At 46.5% G+C, this 26362-nt stretch overlaps 1 protein-coding gene across 1 annotated transcript in view; it reads right to left on the bottom strand.

Moving 5' to 3' along the window:
- QTGAL (queuosine-tRNA galactosyltransferase) overlaps positions 1-26362 on the bottom strand; it is a 349168-nt gene that overhangs the window by 7572 nt on the left and 315234 nt on the right. The window contains exons 11-12 of the mRNA XM_077458633.1: positions 8877-8945; positions 3908-3982 (exon numbers count right to left, since the gene is read on the bottom strand). Of these exons, the coding sequence (XP_077314759.1) occupies positions 3908-3982; positions 8877-8945 (144 nt within the window). The remainder of the gene's footprint in view (positions 1-3907; positions 3983-8876; positions 8946-26362) is intronic.

Below are 26362 nucleotides of genomic sequence, written 5' to 3'. Positions count from 1 at the left end.
CATTATGTGTCACTTACCTGACACAGGAGCCAGCGATGTCACTGCTGTCCCCTTGTGTACGGAGCCTCCATCTTCTTGGTGGGTCTCGCTGCTCCGGCGCTGTCATTTGACGGAGCCGCGATGATGTCACTCCCACGCATGCGCACGAGAGCCGCAACTTGCGGCGTGCTCAGTGCGCCTGCACGCCGCTGTCTACGGCGCATGCACTTTAGACAGCGTTGCCTGTCTTTTGGCAAATATCTCCTAAACCGTGTAGGTTTAGGAGATATTTCTTGGACCTACAGGTAAGCCTTAATCTAGGTTTACCTGTAGGTCAAAGTGGTTTGTAAGGGTTTCCAACCACTTTAACAACTATCTTCAGTGTAAAGAAGAACAAGGAGTACTGGAAGTGATAGTTTGGCCCCCCACAGAGCCCTGATCTCACGATCATAGAGTCTGTCTAGAATGACATGAAGAGAGAGAAAGATTGGAGGAAGCCGACATCCACAGAAGATCTGTGTTTAGTTCTCCAAGATGTACATAGAACAACGGACCTACCGAGTTCCTTCAACAACTGTGTGTAAGTCTACCTAGAAGAATGGGGGGGGGGGGGGGGTCACCCCAATTATTGATTGGATTTTCTTCTGTTCTCTCACCTTGCAGATTATAAATTGATATAAATAATAAATCATTAAATTATTTATTTCTGAAAGCATTCCTACTTTACAGCATTTTTTTGCACAGTGCTGTAACATGCAGATAAAAGATATTTGCCAAGAGTGCCAGTGATAGGTTAGGGGGCAAACTAGAACCCCCACCAGTGGAGCTGGGGCAGGTGCAGCAGTAGTTTTCTTTTATAAGATTTTGGCTCCATTCATACTTGTGTGGCTTTGGACATCAAAGTCGCATGACAAGTCCCAGACCATTCTTTTTTTTCGATGTCACCCGTTCGAATCGGTGCGACTTAGAAAAAGGCGTCTGCGCTACTTTGATACGACTTCGATGCAGAGTGTGTAAAGTTGGATTAAATGTGCATTTGGAAATCGTGCGACTTTGGAGTGGCGCTTGTGTGAATGGAGCCTTACACTGAATAACAGGTGCTCCGCGGCAGTGTTATCTCTGCTGCTATTGCTGGACAAGCACGGCCTATATATAAGAAAAAAGGAAACATGAACTAAAAGAATATTTCACATAAATTCATAGATGTGATATGTGAATACAATACTATTTGTGACCTTCCATGTGTGATTTAGGTGGCCTCCATCTGTCTATCACAGAAAGGCGACTTGGTGGTGGTCTGACCCTTCAACAATGAGATGTATAAATAGCAAAAAGAGCCCAAATAGACTGAAAAAACACAAAATAAAAACGTCCAATAAAATATACAATATCGGACACAAAGCAGTCGCAGGTTAACCGAGCCGCTTCCCCTCCTCCAACTTCCCCGCATGTGTTTCTGATCAGACCAAAACCAATAAAGAGTTTAGAAGCTGCTACTTCAATGTGACCACATGACAAGAGCGTGTGCGGGGAGGCGCGGCGCACTCCTATCTGACATTCCTCCCTAATTACACTTCTCTCTCTCCCCACATCACAGGGCCCGGCCGCCCTTTCCACATGGTGTCAGATGTGGGCAGCAAATAAAAGCAGAGAAGCAACATCAAATATTCTAAATATACATCTCCGCCATTGTGTCAGGAGTGGAAAAGAAAAAAAGGTCTGGGCAGAGCCCCCCTTTAATGTGGCTTCTACAATCCCCCTTCTGAGCCGGAGATCATCAAACAACCCCCCCCCCCAGCGGAGAGCGCTTTGTTCTGCTAAATCTCCCTCTGAAGGAAAAATACAATTTCCAAAGAATTTTCACTCTATGAAAACGGCGGGCGGGTGGCCACATCTATCGGAGTTATTAAATCCAGCGCGCTTCGCTGTTTTCATGTCCTGATGAATAAATATTTGCTCAGAGACTGACGCTTCGGGGAAATTCCAGAGGAATAATATGAGAGAACCCCAATATACAGGATAATGGGGTGCACAACCCCCACATACTACAGAATTATTGGTTGAACTGGAAGGACTTTTGTCTTTTTTTCAACCAGACTATGTAATTAATGGGGTGCAGAGTCGCCCCCAGCCCTGGTCTACTCAGACAACCGCTACTCAGCCATTCTCATCCAGGGTTCCTCCAGAGGTGGCTGATTTACCTCCCGTTTGATGGTGCCACCATAGTTCTGAGCCAAGGCCACTTGGAGAAGCCAATGGTATAACACCAATGATCTTTATATCTCTCTGTAAGGGGGCTATTCTTACACTGACCACCAAAGTAAGGGGCATTGTTCTCACTGACCCCCAATGAATGGGTTTTATCAGGGGTTCCCCGAGACCCGAAAATAATTTTAAGGGTTCCCCCTGGGCTCAACGGCTGCTCTATATGCAAAATTAATGGGGCGCACAGTCACCTCACATAACCCCCCATATACAGAATTAATAGGGTACACAGTCATCTCCAGCCACAACTCCACACACAGCCTCCATACACAGAGTTAATGGGGTACACCGTCACCTCCAGGCTTCCCACAGAACCCCTGTATACAGACAGACTGGGTACAGAGTCTTGGAACACCCTGCCCTAGTCTCCTTTAGTATCTCCCATATACAGATAAATGGGGTGCACAGCCACTTCCTGCCCCAATCCTCTTATAGAACCTCCATACTTACACTAATTGGGGTGCACAGCCATCTCCTGTCCCAATCCCCTCACAGAACCCTCATATATAGAGTAATGGGGTACATAGCCACCTCCTGCCCCAATCCCCTTAACAGAACCCTGACATATAGACTAATAGGGTACACAGCCACCTGCTGCCCCAGTCTCCTCACAGAATATCCATTTACAGGGCAATCCGGTATGTCACCACTTCCTGCTCCAATCCTCTCATAGAACCCCCATACATACACTAATGGGGTGCACAGCCACCTCCTGCCCCAAACCCCTTAACAGAAGCCCCATATATATATACTAATAGGGTACACAGCCACCATATGCTCCAGTCCCCTCATAGAACCCTCCTATATAGAGCAATGATGATGTGTACACCCACCTCCTCCTTCTCCAGTTTCCTCACAAAGCCCCCATATGATGGGGTACACAGCCATCTCCCGCCGTAGTCCTCTCATACCCTTCTACAGAGCAATGGGATGCACAAGTCCCTTCCTGCCCCAGTAACTTACACATACACAACATATACCAAATGGGATATATAGCCCCCTCCTGGCAGAACCCCCCCCCCCCATGTACAGAACAATGGGGTACACAGCCAACTCCTGTCCCAATATTCTTAGAGATCTCCTATAGACGAATGGGGAACACAGCCACCTTCTGTCCCAGTCTTGAGAACCCCTATAGACGAATGGGGAACACAGCCACCTCCTGTCCCAGTCTTGAGAACCCCTATAGACGAATGGGGAACACGGCCACCTCCTGTCCCAATCTTCTTAAACAACCCCTATAGATGAAAAGGGGAACACGGCCACCTCTTGTCATAATCCCCTCAAAGAACCTCTGTATACAGACTAATATTGTACACAGTCACCGCTTGCCTTGGTTTCCTCACAGAACCCTCATATATGAACTAATGGGGTACACAACCACCTACTGCTCCGGTCTCCTCACAGAACAATCATATAATTCGCAATGTTGTATACAGCCACCTCCTTCTCCAGTCTCCTCACAAAGCCCCCATATACAGAACAATGGGGGTACACAGCCACCTCCTGTCCTAGTCCCCTCACAGAACACCCTTCTATAGAACAATGGGGTACACAGCCCCTTCATCATCACATACTCCATATATCCCAGTCTCCTGGCAGAACCCCCATGTACAGAACAATGGGGTATACAGCCCTCAGCATCCCAGATCCCCTCACTCACCAGTTTGACGCAGATAATAAATGGCGGTTTGGCTTCTTTAAAATGAAGGATCGGAATCTTTGGTTTTGGTCTTTTCTAAAAAAAAACAAAAAGCAGAGGTTAGGTATAATCATAGGAGGGAACAAGATGGACAGAAGATGGGACTTGCTGCAGGAAGTGTGGTGAGGATCGGGATGACAGCCTGGATCCTGCACCTTTACAATACAACCAACCTTTCTCCAGTCTATCACTAACCACTTCTCATTCCTGAACCCTTCTATGTCCCAGGATTCTGCCATCTTGCCCATACAGCACCCCCAGGCCCCATAAAGGAGGTATTGCTCAACCATTTTGTTTAATTCTGCATAAGCAGAATATAATTTCTGGCTCTGCTATTACTGGTGTGGTGATCTTTTCTCTTCATGAATTTCAATATACGAGATTTTGAAGCTGTACTTCTCATGGACGCCCCTTATTTATTACACAAAGGCTCCACTCACATCATTGATCTTTTTAGCTATCTGCAAGGGGATAATTCAATGACCACAAGTATAAGGAGCTTTCTTCCCACTGACCACCACACTATTGTATTATGAGTTGTAGATATAGTTATCTTTAGCAGAGGGTTCCCTGAGACCAGAAAGTTGTTTAAGGTTCCTTTGTGTTGAAAAGGTTGAGAAAGGCTACCTTAATCCAATCACCATGAAATGTGTCAAGGCAGATGCTGATTGTCAAAGAAGAATATGGTAGGTGTGATAGTTGTGGAACCCCGCTATTCTAGGTACATCATCCCACCCTTGGTGTTAGGAAATCTGCAAAGGTATGTGCATATACAAAGCTACAATGTCTCTACCCTGGCAGATCAAGGTGGTGGTGCCACTTATGTGGGTATAAATGTTGGGGGATCTTCCTGGCATGCTATAACTGAAGAAGGCGCTTGAATTACCTACGAAACGTCTCCAACATTACAGAACAAGTTGAAAGAGACCAACCACTACGAGGTGTATCCCGTGACCCGTCCTACCAGGTGTATCCCGTGACCCGTCCTACCAGGTGTATCCCGTGACCTGTCCTACGAGGTACATCCCGTGACCCGTCCTACGAGGTACATCCCGTGACCCGTCCTACGAGGTACATCCCGTGACCCGTCCTACGAGGTACATCCCGTGACCCGTCCTACCAGGTGTATCCCGTGACCCGTCCTACCAGGTGTATCCCATGACTTGTCCTATGAGGTACATCCCATGACCCGTCCTACGAGGTGTATCCCGTGACCCGTCCTACGAGGCGTATCCCGTGACCCGTCCTACGAGGTACATCCCGTGACCTGTCCTACGAGGCGTATCCCGTGACCTGTCCTACGAGGCGTATCCCGTGACCTGTCCTACGAGGTACATCACGTGACCTGTCCTACGAGGTACATCCCCTGACCTGTCCTACGAGGTACATCCCCTGACCTGTCCTACGAGGTACATCCCGTGACCTGTCCTACGAGATACATCCCGTGACCTGTCCTACGAGATACATCCCGTGACCTGTCCTACGAGATACATCCCGTGACCTGTCCTACGAGATACATCCCGTGACCTGTCCTACGAGATACATCCCGTGACCTGTCCTACCAGTTACATCCCATGACCCGTCCTACCAGGTGTATCCCATGACCTGTCCTACGAGGTACATCCCGTGACCTATCCTACCAGGTGTATCCCATGACCTGTCCTACCAGGTGTATCCCATGACCTGTCCTACGAGGTACATCCCGTGACCCGTCCTACCAGGTGTATCCCATGACCTGTCCTACGAGGTACATCCCGTGACCCGTCCTACCAGGTGTATCCCATGACCCGTCCTACGAGGTACATCCCGTGACCCGTCCTACGAGGTACATCCCGTGACCTGTCCTACGAGGTACATCCCGTGACCTGTCCTACGAGGTACATCCCGTGACCTGTCCTACGAGGTACATCCCGTGACCTGTCCTACGAGGTACATCCCGTGACCTGTCCTACGAGGTACATCCCGTGACCTGTCCTACGAGGTACATCCCGTGACCTGTCCTACGAGATACATCCCGTGACCTGTCCTACCAGTTACATCCCGTGACCCGTCCTACCAGGTGTATCCCATGACCTGTCCTACGAGGTACATCCCGTGACCTGTCCTACGAGGTACATCCCGTGACCTGTCCTACGAGGTACATCCCGTGACCTGTCCTACGAGGTACATCCCGTGACCTGTCCTACGAGATACATCCCGTGACCTGTCCTACGAGATACATCCCGTGACCTGTCCTACGAGGTACATCCCGTGACCTGTCCTACGAGATACATCCCGTGACCTGTCCTACCAGTTACATCCCGTGACCCGTCCTACCAGGTGTATCCCATGACCTGTCCTACGAGGTACATCCCGTGACCTGTCCTACCAGGTGTATCCCATGACCTGTCCTACGAGGTACATCCCGTGACCTGTCCTACCAGGTGTATCCCATGACCTGTCCTACGAGGTACATCCCATGACCTGTCCTACGAGGTCTATCGCATGACTGGGGTACATGAAAACCTAGACATGGGCAAATCATTTAGTTATGAATCGTAAATTTGGATAAGATTTTCGTTATTCAGAGATTTGGATGTTTTCAAATTTCCAAATCACAACAGTAGTGAATTTCAATTAATCCAAAAGAATTTATAACGAAACGAAGTAATGAATTTGGAAAATGAAAAAAATCTATTAAAAAAATATGATTTTTCTTTTTTTTAAGAGCCGGTTCACACAGCAGGCGATGCGAGGCGACACGACTCGCCTCGCCTCGCTCTCGCAAGTCGCCCCCATTCTGTACAATGGAACCGTTCTGAGAGGAGCGACTCGAGTCGCTCCGACTCAGAAAAAAGGTTCCTGTACTACTTTTGGGTGACCTCGGGGCGACTTGCATTGACTTCTATACAGAAGTCATCTGCAAGTTGCCGCTGAGGTCGCGGCGAGGCAAGTCGGAGTCGCCTCGCCTCGCCTGCAGTGTGAACCGGCCCTTAAGCGAACATGAATTTTGAAAATGAATAAAAAATAAATAAAACAAAGAAGAATTTAAAAAAAAAAAATTTTAAATTTTATGTCTAATATTTGTGAAAATGAATTTGCATTTGATTCTATTATTTTCTATTCTTATCTCACTTTTATACCTTACTGTACTTATTGTAATTTGAATAAAAATTTGAAAATGAATTTGAAATGGAAACATGGTTTGCAATAATGTATAAAAGTGAAATAAAAATAGGAAACCAAAGAACAGAAAAAAGAACAGAATAGAAGAGAATGAATTTAGCCATCTTCTGAAAATTTGAATCGATTCGAAAACAATGATTATACTAACCGAATCCGAATATACGAATAATTCTGAAAACCAACCATTCAAAATATGTACCAAATGTGACAAAACAAAATGATTAACTTAACGAACTAATCTGAAACTAAACACATTTTTCCGTCTTGCAAATCTCTAGAACTTATTTAGTGCTCTGGGGTCTTTGTGAGCAAATCTGAAAAATGACAACCATGAGGTCATTCCATAGACTGATAGGAGGGAGGTATGTAGGACATTACAGTACGGGTGTCCTTGTAGGCCCCCTGATAACACCGCTCTGTATAGAAGTAGAAGCATTCCAGATTTCCAGCACAGTTGATAACAGAAAGGTCTGTGTCCCATCACCCGCACCTTACCGCTGTGCCAGTCCAATCACCACTTCAGGTCCCACAACCCCTCCCCCCCCCCCCCCCCCCGTGTGGCTGCCTCCATACAGCACGAGGGCTAATTTTATTTAATTTCTTTTTAAAAGGGTTGGTTCACATTTACCAAAAACAAAAAAAACTGCATGCATGGGTAAGGGGGGCGCCTGTAGATAAAAACAAACGGGGCAGCTTTGACCAGAGTTGAATAATGCCCTTTGCTAGAGGTGTAGGCCATTTACATACCTCCAAAAGCCTGGCCAAAAAACTCCCAGAGATGGCATCAGCCCATCCGGCCTTGTTGCTAGGGTGTTGCTAAGACACTCCCAGCTGTTACTGCTCACCCCCACCCATCAGAGGAGTGAAAGCACTGCACATGTGTGGTCCACTATCTCCTCGTCTAAACATTGCTGAGCTCACAGCTACTGGCACAGGGGAGCGAGTGCAGTGAATTGTCTGGGAGAGTCTTGGCAACATCCTAGCAACAAGGCAATAAAGCCATCCTGTAATAGGCCCCTCCCACAGCTTTTCTCTCTCTCCTTGTGCAAGGTGACTGGTCTTGTCTCCGCCCCCTCCTGTAGTTTTCTGCAGGTAGCCTGTAGTGGGTGGGGCCTGCTTGGTACCTCCCACAGCTCTGCTCTCCCTCCTTGTGCAGGGTGACTGGTCTCGTCTCTGCCCCCTCCTGTAGTTTTCTGCCTGTAGTGGGTGGAGCCTGCTTGGTACCTCCCACAGCTCTGCTCTCCCTCCTTGTGCAGGGTGACTGGTCTTGTCTCCGCCCCCTCCTGTAGTTTTCTGCAGGTAGCCTGTAGTGGGTGGGACCTGCTTGGTACCTCCCACAGCTCTGCTCTCCCTCCTCGTGCAGGGTGACTGGTCTCATCTCCGCCCCCTCCTGTAGTGCGTGGAGCCTGCTTGGTACCTCCCACAGCTCTGCTCTCTCTGCTTGTGCAGGGTGACCGGCCTTGTCTCCACCCCTTCCTGTAGTAGGCCCCTCCCATAGCTCTGCTCTCTGCACAGGCTCTGTACAGCACAGTGACGATGCCCCTATTACTTTTACAAGGTAATTTCTGGGTTTGCAAATGTATTTAGTACACACAAAGTCGATTCGTATCCTTTGTGGCTATTGGGTGACGTATTTAAATGAAAGGTTCTGTGCCTGGAGTTCAGCTTTAACAATTTTCCGAGTTAACAAATCTCTGGACCAACAAGTTTGCTGTTATGTATCGGGGATTGTAATGTAAGCGGATTAGAATCTTTATTCTCTCACCTCGGACTCCTCGTGTGTGTAGAAACCTTTGCAGATCTTTTTGCAATCGACGTCGCAGAACGCCATTACCTGCAACACAAACAACAGGCTGTCAGTCTCCATCCGCCCAGGCCGAAGGCTTCTCCATAGTTGGGCCACATTGGGGGGGGGGGGGGGAGGGGGATTTACTAAAACTGGAGGGTTCAGAATCTGGTGCCGCTCTGCATAAAAACCAATCAGCTTCCAGGTTTCTTTGTCAAAGCTTAACTAAACAAGCTGAAGTCAGAAGCTGATTGGCTGCCGTGCCCAGCTGTACCAGTTTTAGTAAGTCTCCCCTCCATTGCTTATATTAAAAAATAAAATAAAAAAAAAGCAGCAAATACATTTGATGCTCAGCAGTGCCGGGAGTCATTCCGGTGTCTCCGGGTCAAAGTTTTTTTTTTTTTATCAAAAGAATTTTATTGCAAAATAAGAAGCGTAACAAAGCAATTATTACATTACACTTCAGTGTGTCATATAGAAACCAAACAGCCGCATCATGTAATAACCAGAGAAGGGAGAATAGTCACAGCATTGTATAGGCATTGCGTACCGCCAAATGGTGAAACATTCGGAACCCCGGCAAGTGCATCAGCAACCAAACCTTGCCCACAGTTACCCTACAATGTTAAACATCTCTCAACCAATCATTACTAGGGCTGCAACTAACGATTATTTTCCTAATCGATTAGTTGGCCGATTATTGTTTCGATTAATCGGTTAATAACCTTAAAAAAAAAAAAAAAAAAAGAAAAAGTGTGGTGTATAATTTAGTTAATATGTAAAGTTTTAAAAAAAGGCAATTTATTCTTAAATATCTCTCTATTCAGTGGTAAATATAAATAACCAACTATATGGTTAGGGAGCAAAATATCAAATCCACTCTGAGAATAACAAACAGAAGAGATATACTGTATATACTATTAGAAGAGATATACTGTATAAACTATTAGAAGAGATATACTGTATATACTATTAGAGGAGAGATATACTGTATATACCGGTACTATTAGAAGAGAGTAACTACACCAAGGCAAATCAGTGTTCTCGGAGCACCCCTTACATCTGAGTTCCCCTTTACACCAGAGGCCACAGTGTTCCCCCTTACATCAGGGTTCCCAGAGCATCCCTTATTTTAGAGGCCCCAGAGTTCTCCCTTACATCATAGTCTGCAGAGTCCCCCTTAAGGTGAAAGGAAACTGCGAGTTCACATGTAAAAGGGGAACTCTGTGGACTCTGATGTAAAGGGGAACTCCGTGGACTCTGATGTAAAGGGGAACTCTGATGTAAAGGGGAACTCTGTGGACTCTGATGTAAACGGGAACTCTGATGTAAAGGGGAACTCTGTGGACTCTGATGTAAAGGGGGAACTCTGTGGACTCTGATGTAAAGGGGAACTCTTGTTATGAACTTCATATGATTAGAAATGTTATTTAATAGCAAAATGTATCTATAGTTTATATCATAAAAAAAAAAATTGCTGTGCACTGCTAAAGTGTTTGGGTTTGACTTGAAAAGGTGGCAACCCTACCCATAGTTTCTCACATTTGCCAGGCCTCCCCCTGTGTTGATAGATGTACCGTTCAAGGATAAGGGCATTATTACCCATGTGTTGAATCCAGGATTTGACAGTCGGAGGAGCGGCAGATTCCCATCCCATAAGTATTGTTTTCCTAGCTTGGAGCAAAGCTCCAGAGAAGGCCGTTCCTCGTCCTCTCCTCTGGAATTGCCTCCTCCAATATGCCTAAAAGTGTGGCCAGGAAGGACCCTCCTCCAGTATCTATGGAGCTTGAGGCATCACCAGAGGAGGTCACCTGGCACTATTTTACATTTACCACACAACGAGTCAGATAGTTTGCCCATTCTGTGAAGTTTTACTGGAGTATAATGTACTCTTAGCAGTATATATATATAATTGGGATACTTTCTGAAAATACATTCAGTGAACAAGTGTTAACAGATTAAGGTCCTCCTCCCATGAATCCTCCCTGAGATAGGGGCCTAGGTCCTCCTCCCATTAATACTCCCAGAGATAGGGGCCTTGGTCCTCCTCCCATTAATCCTCCCTGAGATAGGGGCCTAGGTCCTCCTTCCATTAATCCCCCCAGAGATAGGGGCCTTGGTCCTCCTCCCATTAATCCCCCAGAGATAGGGGCCTAGGTCCTCCTCCCATTAATCCCCCCAGAGATAGGGGCCTAGGTCCTCCTCCCATTAATCCCCCCAGAGATAGGGGCCTAGGTAATCCTCCCATTAATCCCCCCTGAGATAGGGGCCTAGGTCCTCCTCCCATTAATACTCCCTGAGATAGGGGCCTAGGTCCTCCTCCCATTAATCCCCCCAGAGATAGGGGCCTTGGTCCTCCTCCCATTAATCCTCCCTGAGATAGGGGCCTAGGTCCTCCTCCCATTAATCCCCCCTGAGATAGGGGCCTAGGTCCTCCTCCCATTAATACTCCCTGAGATAGGGGCCTTGGTCCTCCTCCCATTAATCCCCCCTGAGATAGGGGCCTAGGTCCTCCTCCCATTAATCCCCCCAGAGATAGGGGCCTAGGTCCTCCTCCCATTAAACCCCCCAGAGATAGAGGCCTAGGTAATCCTCCCATTAATCCTCCCTGAGATAGGGGCCTAGGTCCTCCTCCCATTAATCCTCCCTGAGATAGGGGCCTAGGTCCTCCTCCCATTAATCCTCCCTGAGATAGGGGCCTAGGTCCTCCTCCCATTAATCCTCCCTGAGATAGGGGCCTAGGTCCTCCTCCCACAGAGCCATTGCTTTGGGGTAATCCTCTAAAAATGCAGAGAGGAGCATAAGATAGCATTGGGAGATTATCATTTCTGTGGCATTTTGAAGTAAAAATTAAAGACAGGGGTGGGTGATCGATCGTACCCATTCTACTGCGTTACCCTGCGCTCTAACAGCATGTTGTCGTTGCAAGTAGTAGAATAGCATGTTGGGGGGCAATGCAAACTTAATCTGGGAAAGAAAGCAGTCTCCCGTTATGCAAAAACATGGAGGTGGCGAGTTATTCCTAGAGAACGCCACCCGGGTCCCTGTTGGAGTTTGGCCTGTTCCTCGTACGATTTACTCCCCCAAATTGGGCTGTATATTGTGTAGAGTCATTCAAAGTTACACATTACAGTGAGCCTGCCCCTTTAAAAAGAAGTTGACAATGACAATTTCCAATATTTTTTATCTTTTGCAGGTTCCCTTTAAAGAAGAACACCGACAGAAATAAAAAAATAAAAAATAAATAAAAAAACCCAAAACAGCTTTTGTTGCAACACACCTTTAGACTGGAGCTGTTCCCTCGCAGTGACTCTTTTCTGCCAGCAGATGTCCCCAGTCTTCTGGATTGACCAAGGGCCATCATCGTTCTGTTCCTCTGCATGGTCCTGCTCATGAACTGATTGGCTCCTTCTGCTGCTTCCCCCCACCCCACTCCGACCTCTGCTGTACAGGGGACTGCAAGAGGCTGAAAGAAACTCTAGTAGTCACACTGCTTGCATTAAAAAAAATATAGACTTAAAGAGGAAATAAACCCTGATGAGAGTTTACTTCCTCTTTGTTTCCCTGCAAAGGTAAAGCATAGTAGGCTACTATGGATCGCATCGCATCGCATAGTAGCCCGTTATGTGTCACTTACCTGACACAGGAGCCAGTGATGTCACCGCTGTCCCCTCTTCCACGGTGCATCCATCTTCTTTACGGGTATCATGGCTCCATCGCTGTGATTGGCCATAGCCGCGATGATGTCACTCCCATGCATGCGCACAGGAGGCACCATTAACGGCATACCGCCGTTAGCAGCGGCATGCTCAGTGCGCCTGCGCCGTAGACATCGGTGCCTGTCTTTTTGCAAATATCTCCTAAACCGTGTAGGTTTAGGAGATATTTATTGGACCTACAAGTAAGCCTTAAAGGGGTTGTAAAGGTTTGTTTTTTATTTTCTAAATATGTTCCTTTAAGCTAGTGCATTGTTGGTTCACTTACTTTTTCCTTCAATTTGCCTTCTAAATGTTTTTTTTTTCTTTATTTCTCACTTCCTGTTCCTCCTCAGTAAGCTGTTCAGTAAGCTGTTCTGGCTGACTAACCACCGCTTGGATGATGGTTTGAAGTTTACTGAGGAGAAACGGGAAGCGAGAAATTCAGACAAAGAAAAAAAACATTTAGAAGGGAAATCGAAGGAAAAGGTAAGTGAACCAACAATGCACTAGCTTAAAGGAACCTATTAGGAAATAAAAAACAGAGCTTTACAACCCCTTTAATCTAGGCTCACCTGTAGGTCAAAGTGGTCTGTAAGGGTTTATAACCACTTTAATGATTTATATAAGCTGATATAAAGGACACACATTAATGAAGCTCATTAATAAAGCTCAAGCTTCAACAATGAAGCCAAAGGAGATTTAAAATATTGTCAAAAGTATTGGGACACCTGCCTTTACACACACAAACTTGGCATCCCAGTCTTAGTCCGTAGGGTTCAATATTGAGTTGGCCCACTCTTTGCAGTTATAACAGCTTCAACTGCGAGCCAGGTCTTCTCGTCCAACATCAGTGCCTGACCTCACAAATGCTCTTCTGGAAGAATGGTCGAACATTCCCATAGACACCCTCCTAAACCTTGTGGACGGCCTTCCCAGAAAAGTTGAAGCTGTTATAGCTGAAAGCATTCCTACAGACACACTTTTGAGTTCCTCCAACACCAAACTGGTCTTTATGGAGCTGGCTTTGTACACAGGGGCTCAGTCATGCACCTTCCCAGAAGAGTTGAAGCTGTTATAGCTGCAAAGGGTGGGCCAACTCAATATTGAACCCTACGGACTATGACGCCATTAAAGTTAAAGTGGACGTAAACTCCCCTATCGTTTTCAGCCAAGGAAGCTGCCATCTTTGCCTCTGTTTAATCTTCAACTGCTATGGTGCTGCACATGTGATTCGTTAGGACACCAGCCATTGGATGGTTTGATAGCTGAGAGCACAGCCAATGTGCAGTTAGCATTCCCGGCATTCCTTTTTTTTTTTTTTTAACGGTTTAAATCCATGGGTTTACGTCCACTTTAATGTGCATGTAAAGGCAGGTGTCCCAATACTTTTGACAAATTAATGTACCGCCTGCCAATGCTTTCCAAATAGGAGAATGAGGCCGGGATACGATCACATCCAAAAGAACGCACTTGCGGGCAAGGTGAAGAGGGAATTCGGTGTGAAATCCCTTTTCAAACAGGTGTGCGGAGGCAGCATATAGCCTGCTAACAACTTGATTTACTAAGGCCTGTAAGGCAGCAGCTAGGCCGTGTGCCAGAGACCCTGTAACCCCTGTACAGCAGAGCTGGAGTATGAGAGGAAGAAGCATCATAAGATGCCAATTAGTTCATATGCTTACAAGATGCGTGGTGATAGAAGAAGAGGTGATAGTTACATAGTAGGTGAGGTTGAAAAAAAAGACACCAGTCCATCAAGTCCAACCTATGATGAACTAATCACTATGCTGCTTCTCTTTTACCTGTCCAGTCACAGGCTGGGGGTGGGTCCGGAACAACCTGGGCTCAAGGGAAGTAGGCTGAATAATGCAGACCATCAGACTGAGGACATCTAGGGGCAGAAAGAAGTACTGCAGAGGAATTTTCTGCATTGAAAGTGAATAAAGTACCAAAGCCTGTTTTGGGTATAACTGCCTATTCATTTTTATCTTGTTTTTATTATTTTTTTTTGAGCTGGAGTTCTGCTTTAATTAATACAGGACATGCGTGCCATTTGTGTCTTATCTATCTGCCCGGAGTTCTGCGTTAATCTGACAAGCCCCCCAAAAAAACAGGGACAGCCGTGCCAAAACCAGGACTGCCGGGGAGGTTATTTTAAAATCTTTCCTCGTTTTCTGCGACCTTTTATATTTTTTTTGCTTAAGGGAACAAACTTTGTTGGGGAGGGAGGAATAAGTTGCAGTAAAATAAACACCTTTCAGAGCTCTGCCGTGACGGCGCACAACCACAGCGACCCAGGCGTGCCGATCTCTCCTCTGCTCACATGCCGGGGGAGTTGTGTACACTGAGCCGTGCAGACAGATGTAAAGTACACAGTGGGCCTGGCACTGACTACGTGTCCCGGGGTGACGTACACCGGCGTGCGCTGCAAAACAAATCCGATGGACGAAGAAAAGGAAAACACAGCAAAAAAAAAAAAACACAAACAGATCTGAGACAGACGAGGTGCGGCCGTCGCCGGAGACGCACACTGCCACGAGAGCTGCAGTGACGTGTAAACAGTAACATGTAAACCATGCATCTCATTTCCAAATGCTTATTTAATGTGGAGTGCAGACATGTGCTAGAAAAATAATCAGACAACCAATAGACCACCCACTCCGAGGACGGATGGGTTCAGCGCGGTTCAAAACAACTGCTGAGAGCTTTGTAAATTGTATATTTGTGTACCAGAGGCACACTATACATTGGCACCAGGCTACCGGAATATCTGATAAAATAGATATTGTGGGTAGGTACACATATGGCTGCTGGGGTATGAATGAATAAGTTGCATGGCTCCATCCACTGTCCTGAAACGAGGAATAATCCTCTCTTTTTTACGATAACCCATGGGAGTACCTTCCATTCTAAGGAAGCTTTACTGTTCTTTTTGATTAGTCTTCCCACCTTAACCTGTACGGTTATACTTACTGTCTAGCTGATAAAATACATAAAAAGTAAAGTTCTTCAGGATTCACTTATACATCATGAAGGTCTTCAAGGAAATCTCCAGTATACCTCAAGAGTTCTCCTAAGGTTCTAAAAGCAGAGCTCGTAAGGCCTTCAGGATTTACTCATGCATCTTTGGACCATCTTAAGGAAATCTCCAATATACCTCAAGAGTTCTCCTAAGGTCTTTAAGAATTACTCATACATCATGTGACGGTCTCTTCAAGGAAATCTCCAGTATACATCAAGAGTTCTCCTAAGGCTCTACTACCAGAGCTCCTAAGGTCTTAAAGATTTAGTCATTCATAATCGGATGTCTCTTCAAGGAAGTCTCCAGTATACCACAAGAATTTTCTTAAGGTTCTAATAGCAGAGCTCCTAAGGTCTTCAAGATTTACTCATACATAAATTGGACCATTTCGAAGAAATCTCCAATATACCTCAAGAGTTCTAAAGTTCTTATAGCAGAGCTCCAAAGGTCTTCAAGATTTACTCATTCATAATTGGATGTCTCTTCAAGGAAATCTCCAGTATACCTCAAGAATTTTCCTAAGGTTCTTATAGCAGAGCTCCAAAGGTCTTCAAGATTTACTCATACATAAATTGGACCATTTCGAAGAAATCTCCAATATACCTCAAGAGTTCTCCTAAGGTTCTTATAGCAGAGCTCCAAAGGTCTTTAAGATTTACTCATAATCACGTGACGGTCTCTTCAAGAAAATCTCCAGTATACATCAAGAGTTCTCCTAAGGCTCTAATAGCAGAGCTCCTAAGGTCTTCAAGATTTACTCATTCATAATTGGATGTCTCTTCAAGGAAATCTCCAGTATACCTCAAGAATATTCCTAAGGTTCTTATAGCAGAGCTCCTAAGGTCTTCAGGATTTACTCATGCATAAATTGGACCATTTCAAAGAAACCTCCAATATACCTCAAGAGTTCTCCTAAGGTTCTTATAGCAGAGCTCCAAAGGTCTTCAAGATTTACTCATTCATAATTGGATGTCTATTCAAGGAAATATCCAGTATACCTCAAGAATTTTCCTAAGGTTCTAATAGCAGAGCTCCTAATGAAGTGATGGCGAATCTTGGCACCCCAGGTGTTTTGGAACTACATTTCCCATGATGCTCATGCATTCTGCAGTGTAGTAGAGCATCATGGCAAATGTATTTTTAAAACTTATGGGGTGCCAAGGTTCACCATCACTGTCCTAAGGTCTTCAAGATTTATTCATACATAATTGGATGTGTCTTCAAGAAAGTCTCCAGGATACCGCAAGAATTTTCCTAAGGATCTAATAGCAGAGCTCCGAAGGTCTTCAGAATTAACTCATGTATCTTTGGACCATCTCAAGGAAATTTCCAGTATACTTCAAGAGTTCTCCTAAGGTTCTAATAGCAGAGCTCTAAGGGTCTTCAGAATTTACTCATATATTATGTGACAGTCTCTTCAAGGAAATCCCCAGTATACCTGAAGACTTCTCCTAAGGTTCTAATAGCAGAGCTCTGAAGGTCTTGAAGATGTACTCATAAATCAGTTGACTGTCTCTTCAAGGAAAAATCCAGTATACCTTAGGATATCTCCTAAGGTTCCAATAGCAGAGTTCCAAAATTGTTGAGGAGTTACTCTTGTACCATTGGAGCATGTCTTCATGGAAATCTCCAGTGTACATCAAGAATTTTCCTAAAGTGCTAATAGCAGAGCTCCTTAAAGGGGAACTAAACCCTCCCACCCTTTTCAGCCAAGGAAGCTGCCATCGTAGCTTCTGTTTGATCTGCAACTGTACATGTGATTGGTTATGACACCAGCTTAGTGGATGATACGTCACTGTTCAGGACTGTATTTCTGTTGAGTAATTCCTGTTTGGTACCGTCCATCTATACACTTCAAAGGGGGTGCTTTCACCCTGAAGTCTTAAAATATATATGTCCTAATTTTCAAGTTTGTTACTGGCATATCTGTTGGCTCACCATACCCCCTCAAAAAAAAAGACTTGCACAGCCTGGTTACTGACTCAAATGTGTGTGGAAATGTCCATCAGGGAATGAAAGCCAAAATCAAACCCCCAAAACCAATTAGGTCTGTACATGTGCCTCATACCATAAAAGTTGTGCTCTTTCAGCAGCACACTGGAGAGTTGGACCGTTGCACAGCGGTCTGGGTCTCCAGCGGGCACACACGTCCTCTGCATAGTGCTCCAATCAACAATGTTCATTCTTCCTGAGCAGTGTTGTCAACTAGAGCAGTGGCAGCCCATCCATACGCCCCCCCCCCACCCCCAAATCCATATGCAGGGTGCCAGATTGCATGGATTCCATTGTTTTTTACAAAGCACTTGATTAGAGCCGGAGGCCAGAGATGGCCGTGAGGAGAAGCGACCATATTGGCCACCGAGGAGGAGGAGACACAGAGGAAGCCACCGAGGAGGAGGAAACGCAGGAAGGATTCGGAGGAGCTAATCAGCTTCCAAAAAAGTTGGGCTTGGGGCACAGAGCACTGTGCCCTGAACCCACCCACCCAGTTGTGTGACAATAGCAAATTAACATTCGCTCTCATCTTCCTGATTCTCCTCCCAGCCAATCAGGAAGTGGGATTGGCAGAGAGGAGAAGCGACCGTATTGGGCCCTGAGGAGGAGGAGACGCAGGAAGGATCCGAAGCTCCAGCGAACTAGGTGGGGTAAGTGCAGGGCTAGTGGGCTGACGGACGAGCGAGCGACGGGGGTGGTTGGGGGGACCGACCGTCCCGGGGGGGGGGTGTGGCCTTTTGGTTTGTTTGCAAAATGGAGCACCAGCTCTCGCCACTGTATTGGAGCACTATGTCAGACAATTACACTCTGATTCCAGCGGTCCGGTTCGTCAGGGTGCTGCCAATATACCAATGCAAGGCATCCTTAGTTCTATAAAGCACAAACCGTTAAATAAAATTAAAAAAAAGCCGTGTGATGCCAAAGATACTGAAAACTAGATGTAGGGTTTCCATACATGAACTCCCCCCGTCTCTGTGCTTCCTCCATCTGCTGCGCGTGCTCGGTAGATATAAACATAACGCACAGAAGTCACGGCACCGCAGAATGGTAACTCGACAATAATTCCAATAAGTGAAATGCAGACCGTCTGCTGAACGGTATTTCACCTCTTTTGGAAGGAATCTGTTTTGGCCATTAGAAGGGTAGCCGGCGCTCAACCCCGGTATGAATCAGGTTTAGCGCTTTCTGTCTGAAGTATCATGGCGCTGGCAGTGAGAGGTAATAATATAAATGAAGGGTAGAGGTATAAGAGTGGGGGAGGGGGGGGTCCAGTCTCCAGGCCTCTGTGTACGATAATCCAGTTATCCCCGGCAGAAGATCTTTCATTATAATTCAGTTCCCTTCTGGGTCCTCGGGGGACTCATCCGCTGCTCCTGCAACTGTGAAGCCCAGAGCAGGTGTGAAGGAACGGCCGGACGGGGGTCTGTAAAACGCATCGTGCACAAAGCGTTGCCATAGGAAAGCAACAATCACAGTCTAGGAAGGTGGCTTGGGAGACCGATGCTGACCTCATGTAAGTCATTCCTCACCTGACGCACGTTGTACGGATTCCAGCACTCCTGTTTCTACCATCACGGCCATTTCCTGGGGATAGACGGATTCTCGGATTTAATATCGTGGCTGGGGACGGAAGCCAGGGCCGGGGGAAGCTGCTTTTCTGGGCAGCTACTCAGTTTTTTTTTAACACTGTAGGTGCTGCAACCTGTGTGCTCCTACAATGAGCGATATTACCGCAAAAAAAAAAAAAAAAAACACACTGAAGTAAATTTTAGGGCAAACAAATGCAATCAATTACCCAAATGTTTGGTAAAAGATAAATGATGAGGTTGCACCGAGCGCATAGATACCCAACATGTCAAACCTTAAATTTATGTGTGCCCGTGAAATGGCGACAAACTTTAGTACCCTGCTTCAAAAGCCCCCTATAGGTCATCAGTTTAGTGTTTTACGGAGGAGATTTTGTGCTAGAATTATTGCTCTCACTCCGGCGTGAGCGGCGATATGTAATGTGTATTACCAGGGCTTTTTTTCTCAGAGAATAGGTGCAGGTACTACCAACTTCTGAGTCGCCCCTTGTCTCTGCCCCCTACCCACCTCCGAGCACCGTCCCTTGGTTTCCGCCCCCTACCCACCTCCGAGCACCACCCCTTGATTCTGCCGCCTACCCACCTCCGAGCACTGTCCCTTGGTTCCGCCCCCTACCCACCTCCGAGTGCTGTCCCTTGGTTTCGCCCCCTACTCACCTCCGAGTGCCGTCCCTTGGTTTCGCCCCCTACCCACCTCCGAGCGCCGTCCCTTGGTTCCACCGCTACCCATCTCCGAGCGCCATCCCTTGGTTCCGCCCCCCACCCACCTCCCAGCGCCGTCCCTTGGTTCCGCCCCCCTACCCCCCTCTGAGCACCGTCCCTTGATTCCACCCCCTACCCACCTCTCGGTACAGCCCCAATAGACCCTCCAGCAAACTCTGGTCATTGCAAACATTCAGTCCTGGAGGTGCCGCGTTCCTGCTAAAAAAAAAAAAAAAAAAAAAAGCCTTGTGTTTTCCTGAGTAGGTGTCCCACAACATGTGCGTTCTCAATATATAAAGTTTGGGCCTAAAATATTTTTTTTAATATGTGTGCACAAAATAGAAAAATGGCTCCGTTAGCGAAAAGGTTAAAAGCTTCAACAAAGCTTGCTGAAAGCTCTGCATGTACCTCGTCAAAGTTTGCAGGTCACGCCGCTCTTATACAAGCTGAAGCTGACATGAAATAGACCTTAGAGGACGGGGGGCTCAACCTGTGTCCCCCTCTGGCTGTTGTAGAACTACAGTGAGGGAAAAAAGTATTTGATCAGCTGCCGATTTTATACGTTTGCCCCACTAACAAAGAAACGATCGGTCTATAATTTTATTGGCCAGTTTATTATAACAGTGAGAGACAGAATAACAACAAAAATATCCAGAAAAACACATTTCAAAAAAGTTATAAATTGATTTGTATTTTAATCAGCGAAATAAGTATTTGACTCCTTCATAAAACACGACTTGGTACTTGGTGGAAAAACCCTTGTTGGCAATCACAGAGGTCAGACGTTACTTGCCACCAGGTCTGCACACATCTCAGGAGGGATTTTGTCCTCTTTGCAGATCCTCTCCAAGTCATTAAGGTTTCCAGGCTGACGTTTGGTAACTCAAACTTTCAGCTCCCTCCACATATTTTCTATGGGATTAAGGTCTGGAGACTGGCTAGGCCACTCCAGCACCTTAATGTGTTTCTTCTTGAGCCACTCCTTTGTTGCCTTGACCGTGTGTTTTGGGTCATTGTCATGCTGGAAGACCCATCTACGACCCAGTTTCAATGCCCCGGGTGAGGGAAGGAGGTTCTCACTCAAGATTTGACGGTACATGGCTCCGTCCATCATCCCTCTGATGCGGTGAAGTTGCCCTGTCCCCTTAGCAGAAAAACACCCCCAAAGCATAATGTTTCCACCTCCGTGTTTGACGGTGGGGATGGTGTTCTTGGGGTCATAGGCAGCATTCCTCCTCCTCCAAACACAGCGAGTTGATGCCAAAGAGCTTAATTTTGGTCGCATTTGACCACAACACTTTCACCCAGTTCTCCTCTGAATCATTCAGATGTTCATTAGCAAACTTCAGACGGACCTGTACATGAGTTTTCTTGAGCAGGGGGACCTTGCGGGCGCTGCAGGATTTCAGTCCTTCACGGCGTTGTGCATTACCAATTGTTTTCTTGGTGACTATGGTCCCACCTGCCTTGAGAACATTGACAAGATTCTCCTGTCTAGTTTTGGGCCGTTTCCTCATCATTCTCATGATCATTGAAACTCCACAAGGTGAGATCTCGCATGGAGCCCCAGACCGAGGGAGATTTACAGTTATTTTGTGTTTCTCGCATTTGAAAATAATCGCACCAGCTGTTGTCACCCTCTCACCAAGCTGCTTGGCGATGGTCTTGTAGCCCATTCCAAGCCTTGTGTAGGTCTACAATCTTGTCTCTGAAATCCTTGGACAGCTCTTTGGTCTTGGCCATGGTGGAGAGTTTGGAATCTGATTGCTTCTGTGGACAGGTGTCTTTTATACAGGTAACAAGCTGAGATTAGGAGCACTGATCTCAGCTCGTTACCTGTATAGAAGACACCTGGGAGTCAGAAATCTTTTCCGATTGATAGGGGATAAAATACTTATTTCACGCGTTAAAATGCAAATCAATTTTAGAACTTTTTTCAAATGCGTTTTTCTAGATATTTTGGTTTTTGTTCTGTCTCTCACTGTTAAAATAAACCAATTATGGGACTTGTTGTTTTGCAAACAGCTGAAGGGCCACTGATTGAACACCCATGCCTGAGTCTGTTCCCTACTGCAATGGTTCATTTGCAACCACTGGTCAATATTATAATATGAGTTGACAATCCATAAAAACAGAGTCTTATATTCCAACTGCTAAATTTTTTTCAAAATATTCACCACACAGAGCGGGTAAATCTAACATTTGCAGTGTTTAGTAAATAGCTTGTCATCTCTCTCCATTGGCCGCCATCAGTCCAGCAGCATTTGGTTTCCATCTCTGACCGGTATGATATTTGTGTTAATATTGTGAAATTACGGGGGCCTGTTCAGCCTCATTCCCTCCGAAATGTTAACAGGAACATTCACTTTGCAATGTTTTAGCTACACAAGGATGTTTTGTTAGTACTTAGCAACGCAAAAAAACCGTACAACTCCGAGGTACCATCTACGGAGACGGCCTCCATCTGGAGGAGTGCTCACCTACACAACAGCCTCTTCGGCAATAAGTGATGGGATTATCTGCAGCTGTTCTGCAGCTGTGTGATCTGTACCAGATTAGGGATGACATAAGCGCAGCTCCTATAGCAATCCGTACGCAGCAAAACAGAACTTTAACTCTTCCCAGCTTTCCCTTCTTGCCGTATCTTATAATACAAGAGGCAGCCATGGAACAAAATGGCCCACCGTGATTGGATGCGGATGGGCCTCTTTTCTGCAGACCCGAAAAGATCGTGAATCTCAGGGTTTAAAGCACGAGGGGTAAGAAAATATCAGGCTGGAACGTTATAATTCCAACCTTTGTGCAAAGCGTCTAATGCTGGAGCCCATGAGCTCTGCCAAAGCAAATGTGAGGAAAAGGTCAGCAGGAGGGGATGGCAGGATTGGAGGGGTAATTGGAAGCAGACAGATGTAGGAATCGGGGAAAGACAGCCCAGTAACACCTATGTATCATTGTATCACGTTCAAGAAGAAATGTGTTATTCATGGAGGGGAACAGAAGAATGAAGAACAGTGGGAAATATAAGGTGGGCAGAGACTAAGGCCCTCTACAAAACGATCTGAAAATCGGGCGACAGATCGCTTGTTAGTCACGAGTAGGAATTGATTAGGCTACTAAAGTTATCGATTGAACGAAAATCGTACGATTACAATTTTCATGTTTGTCCGATCTGATAATATCGGATGAACTGTCATGATCGGTTATCAAAAGCTGTGTACTAACGATTAGATTATCGTACGATCGCTTTGAAAGCAGTATTTTTCATATGATTTTCGGATTGTGTGTAGGAGCCACAAGACGTAAAAGGGTAGAGGGAGAAAGAACAGGGAAGGGAGAGAAGTGTGGGGGGGAGAAGGAGGGAGAGAAGGGGGGAGGGAGAGAAGGAGGGAGGGAGAGAGACAAGGGGGGAGGGAGGGAGGGAGAGAAGGGGGGAGGGAGGGAGAGAAGGGGGGAGGGAGGGAGGGAGAGAAGGGGGGAGGGAGGGAGGGAGAGAAGGGGGGAGCGAGGGAGGGAGGGAGAGAGAGAGAAGGGGGGGAGAGAGAGCAGAAGGGGGGGAGAGAGAGGAGAAGGGGGGGAGAGAGAGGTGAAGGGGGGGAGAGAGAGGAGAAGGGGGGGGGGAGAGAGAGCAGAAGGGGGGGAGAGAGAGGAGAAGGGGGGGGAGAGAGAGAAGGGGGGGAGAGGAGGGGAGGGAGAGAAGGGGAGGAGAATGGGAAAGGGGCGGAGGGAGGGTGGGGAGGAGAATGGGAAAAGGGCGGAGGGAGGGTTGGGGGGAGAATGGGAAAGAGAATGGGAAAGGGGTGGAGGAAGGGTGGGGAGGAGAATGGGAAAGGGGCGGAGGGAGGGTGGGGAGGAGAATGGGAAAGGGGCAGAGGGAGGGTGGGGAGGAGAATGGGAAAGGGGCAGAGGGAGGGTGGGGAGGAGAATGGGAAAGGGGCGGAGGGAGGGTGGGGAGGAGAATGGGAAAGGGGCGGAGGGAGGGTGGGGAGGAGAATGGGAAAGGGGCGGAGGGAGGGTGGGGAGGAGAATGGGAAAGGGGCGGAGGGAGGGTGGGGAGGAGAATGGGAAAGGGGCGGAGGGAGGGTGGGGAGGAGAATGGGAAAGGGGCGGAGGGAGGGTGGGGAGGAGAATGGGAAAGGGGCGGAGGGAGGGTGGGGAGGAGAATGGGGAAACTTGAAAGGCAGAGGCAGAAACGAGAATAAAAAGGGAGAGAGGCAGGGGGAAGAGATCGGAGAGGGGGATAGAAGGGTGGGAGGGAAAGAGAAGCGTGGGGGGGTTGGGGTTGGGGGTGGGGCAGAGAGGAGGAATGAAATAAATTCCTAGAGACCAACTATTTACTAGACACTACAGAGACTACATACTGGCCCCACACCTGGAAATGCTACAAGACCCCAAAGAGAGACAGACCCAAGGGGGATTGGGGCTGGAATATCCCAACATTTCGAGATGGGAATGAGGGACACCTACTTGCAAACGTATGCAGGCATAGGACACGCCCCCCTGACACACCCCTTTAAAGAAGAATTAACCAAAAAAAAAAGGTTAATTAAATCTACAAGGACTTTTTTTTTTTTTTTACCACTCCTATTCCTTTTAATTGGCTTTTAAATGTACAAATGCAGCAATTTAGAAATCAGATGAAAGGTTTAGTACTAGGAAACAATTTTGTAAGATAAAAAGTGCATTTTAGATGTAACTATATGGATCAGACCAAAACGAGGGACAAATGAGGGGCAAAGAGGGACATTGCTTCAAATCAGGGACAGTCCCTCGAAATCCAGGACAGTCCCTCGAAACCTGGGACAGTTGGGAGCTATGGAATATAGAGAATGAGATTTAAATAATGAGAGCAAAGGGTATGGGGTATACTCTCATGTGATAGCGGTGAGAGGATGGGTAGGTAAGGTAGAAGGGAGATTATACGGATTACAGAAGAATATAGACCAGTGATGGCGAACCTTGGCACCCCAGATGTTTTAGAACTACATTTCCCATGATGCTCAACTACACTGCAGAATGCATGAGCATCATGGGAAATGTAGTTCCAATACATCTGGGGTGCTAAGGTTCGCCATCACCAATATAGACAGATAGAAGTACAGAGAGATTTCAATGTATTATCTATGACAACTACATGAGGAGTATGCTGAATGCCGACTAATACACTACTTCCTGTGTGGTGTAGTCCTTGCAGCCCTAGGGAGCAGACTACTTTGGCAATGAATTCCTCTACCTATCATGGCGGCTCACACCTAAGCTTAGTACTGCGGCATGGTGTGTGGTCCGGCAGCTGAGGGTATAATTATTTCCACATGTTGCCTATTTGTGATCTTATTAAAACACTGACAGTGCAACCTGAGTATTCTCCCATCACAACGGGGATAAGTTACTAAAGGCAAATAGACTCTCTGCATTTTGCAGGTGCAGTTGCACTCTGCAGGGGCATTTGCTCCAGAGCTTAGTAAATGAGATGAAGCTTCAAAGCTGCAAAGAATACCCAATCACATGCAAGGAAAAAAAAAAACAGCATTTTTGCTTGCACAAGATTGGATGATGAAAGTCAGCAGAGCTTCATTTACTAAGCCCTGCTGAAAGTGCCCTTTCAGGGTGCACAGTATATTTGCTTTTAGTAAATCAACCCCAATGTCTTCAAATCTGGCCTGGTATGACAGCAAACCTTCCTACCTTACACTATATTACCAAAAGTATTGGGACGCCTGCCTTTACACGAACATGAACTTTAATGGCATCCCAGTCTAAAGCCTCGTACACACGATCAGATTTTCAGACGACTGAATGTGCGTTTTTTTTTATTTTTTGTTGCATGCTAGTCTCATGTTGAAAGTGAAGCGGTTACTCACAATTAAAAAAAAAAAAACGGAATCGGCAGTCGAGTCCCTCTCTCCACGGCGTCCCGGCTCTTGATTGGTAGAACTGATAGCAACACAGCCATTAGCTTCTCTGCTTTCAATCAAATCCAATGACGCTGCAAAGGGGGGGCTAACTCAATACTGAACCCTACGGACTAAGACTGGGATGCCATTAAAGTTGATGATGCGTGTAAAGGCAGGCGTCCCAATACTTTTGACAATATAGTGTATATGGGAGGACAGATACAATCTGGAGAGGGAAGGAGGACGGCGATATATCAGATGTACTGACAACCTGGGAAATTGGTGAGAGCCGATCTCCCAGAAAGCCGCAGCTTGCAAGTGTTCAGGAAGCAATGATGCTGCTTCAGCTGATTCCATCTTATTAGCTTCAGGGTTAAACACAACCTGTCACTATAGGGAAAGGGAAAGGTCGGAATGTCTAGTGAGGGATTCCCACTGGAGCCGCTTAGCTGGCTGAGGAGTTCCTACTACAGATGTTTAATATTCTGCAACAACGTTTGAGTTTCAGCATTATTGAACTGGAAGTAATGTGACTAGGTTGCCAATCTTTGGCCAGATCAAGCAGCAATCCCAT

Source organism: Lithobates pipiens, unplaced genomic scaffold, assembly GCF_037356315.1.
Source record: "Lithobates pipiens isolate NorthernLeopardFrog02 unplaced genomic scaffold, aLitPip1_a1.2 Scaffold_28, whole genome shotgun sequence".
Lineage (NCBI taxonomy): Eukaryota > Metazoa > Chordata > Amphibia > Anura > Ranidae > Lithobates > Lithobates pipiens.
This window is presented reverse-complemented; position numbering and strand designations above follow the sequence as displayed.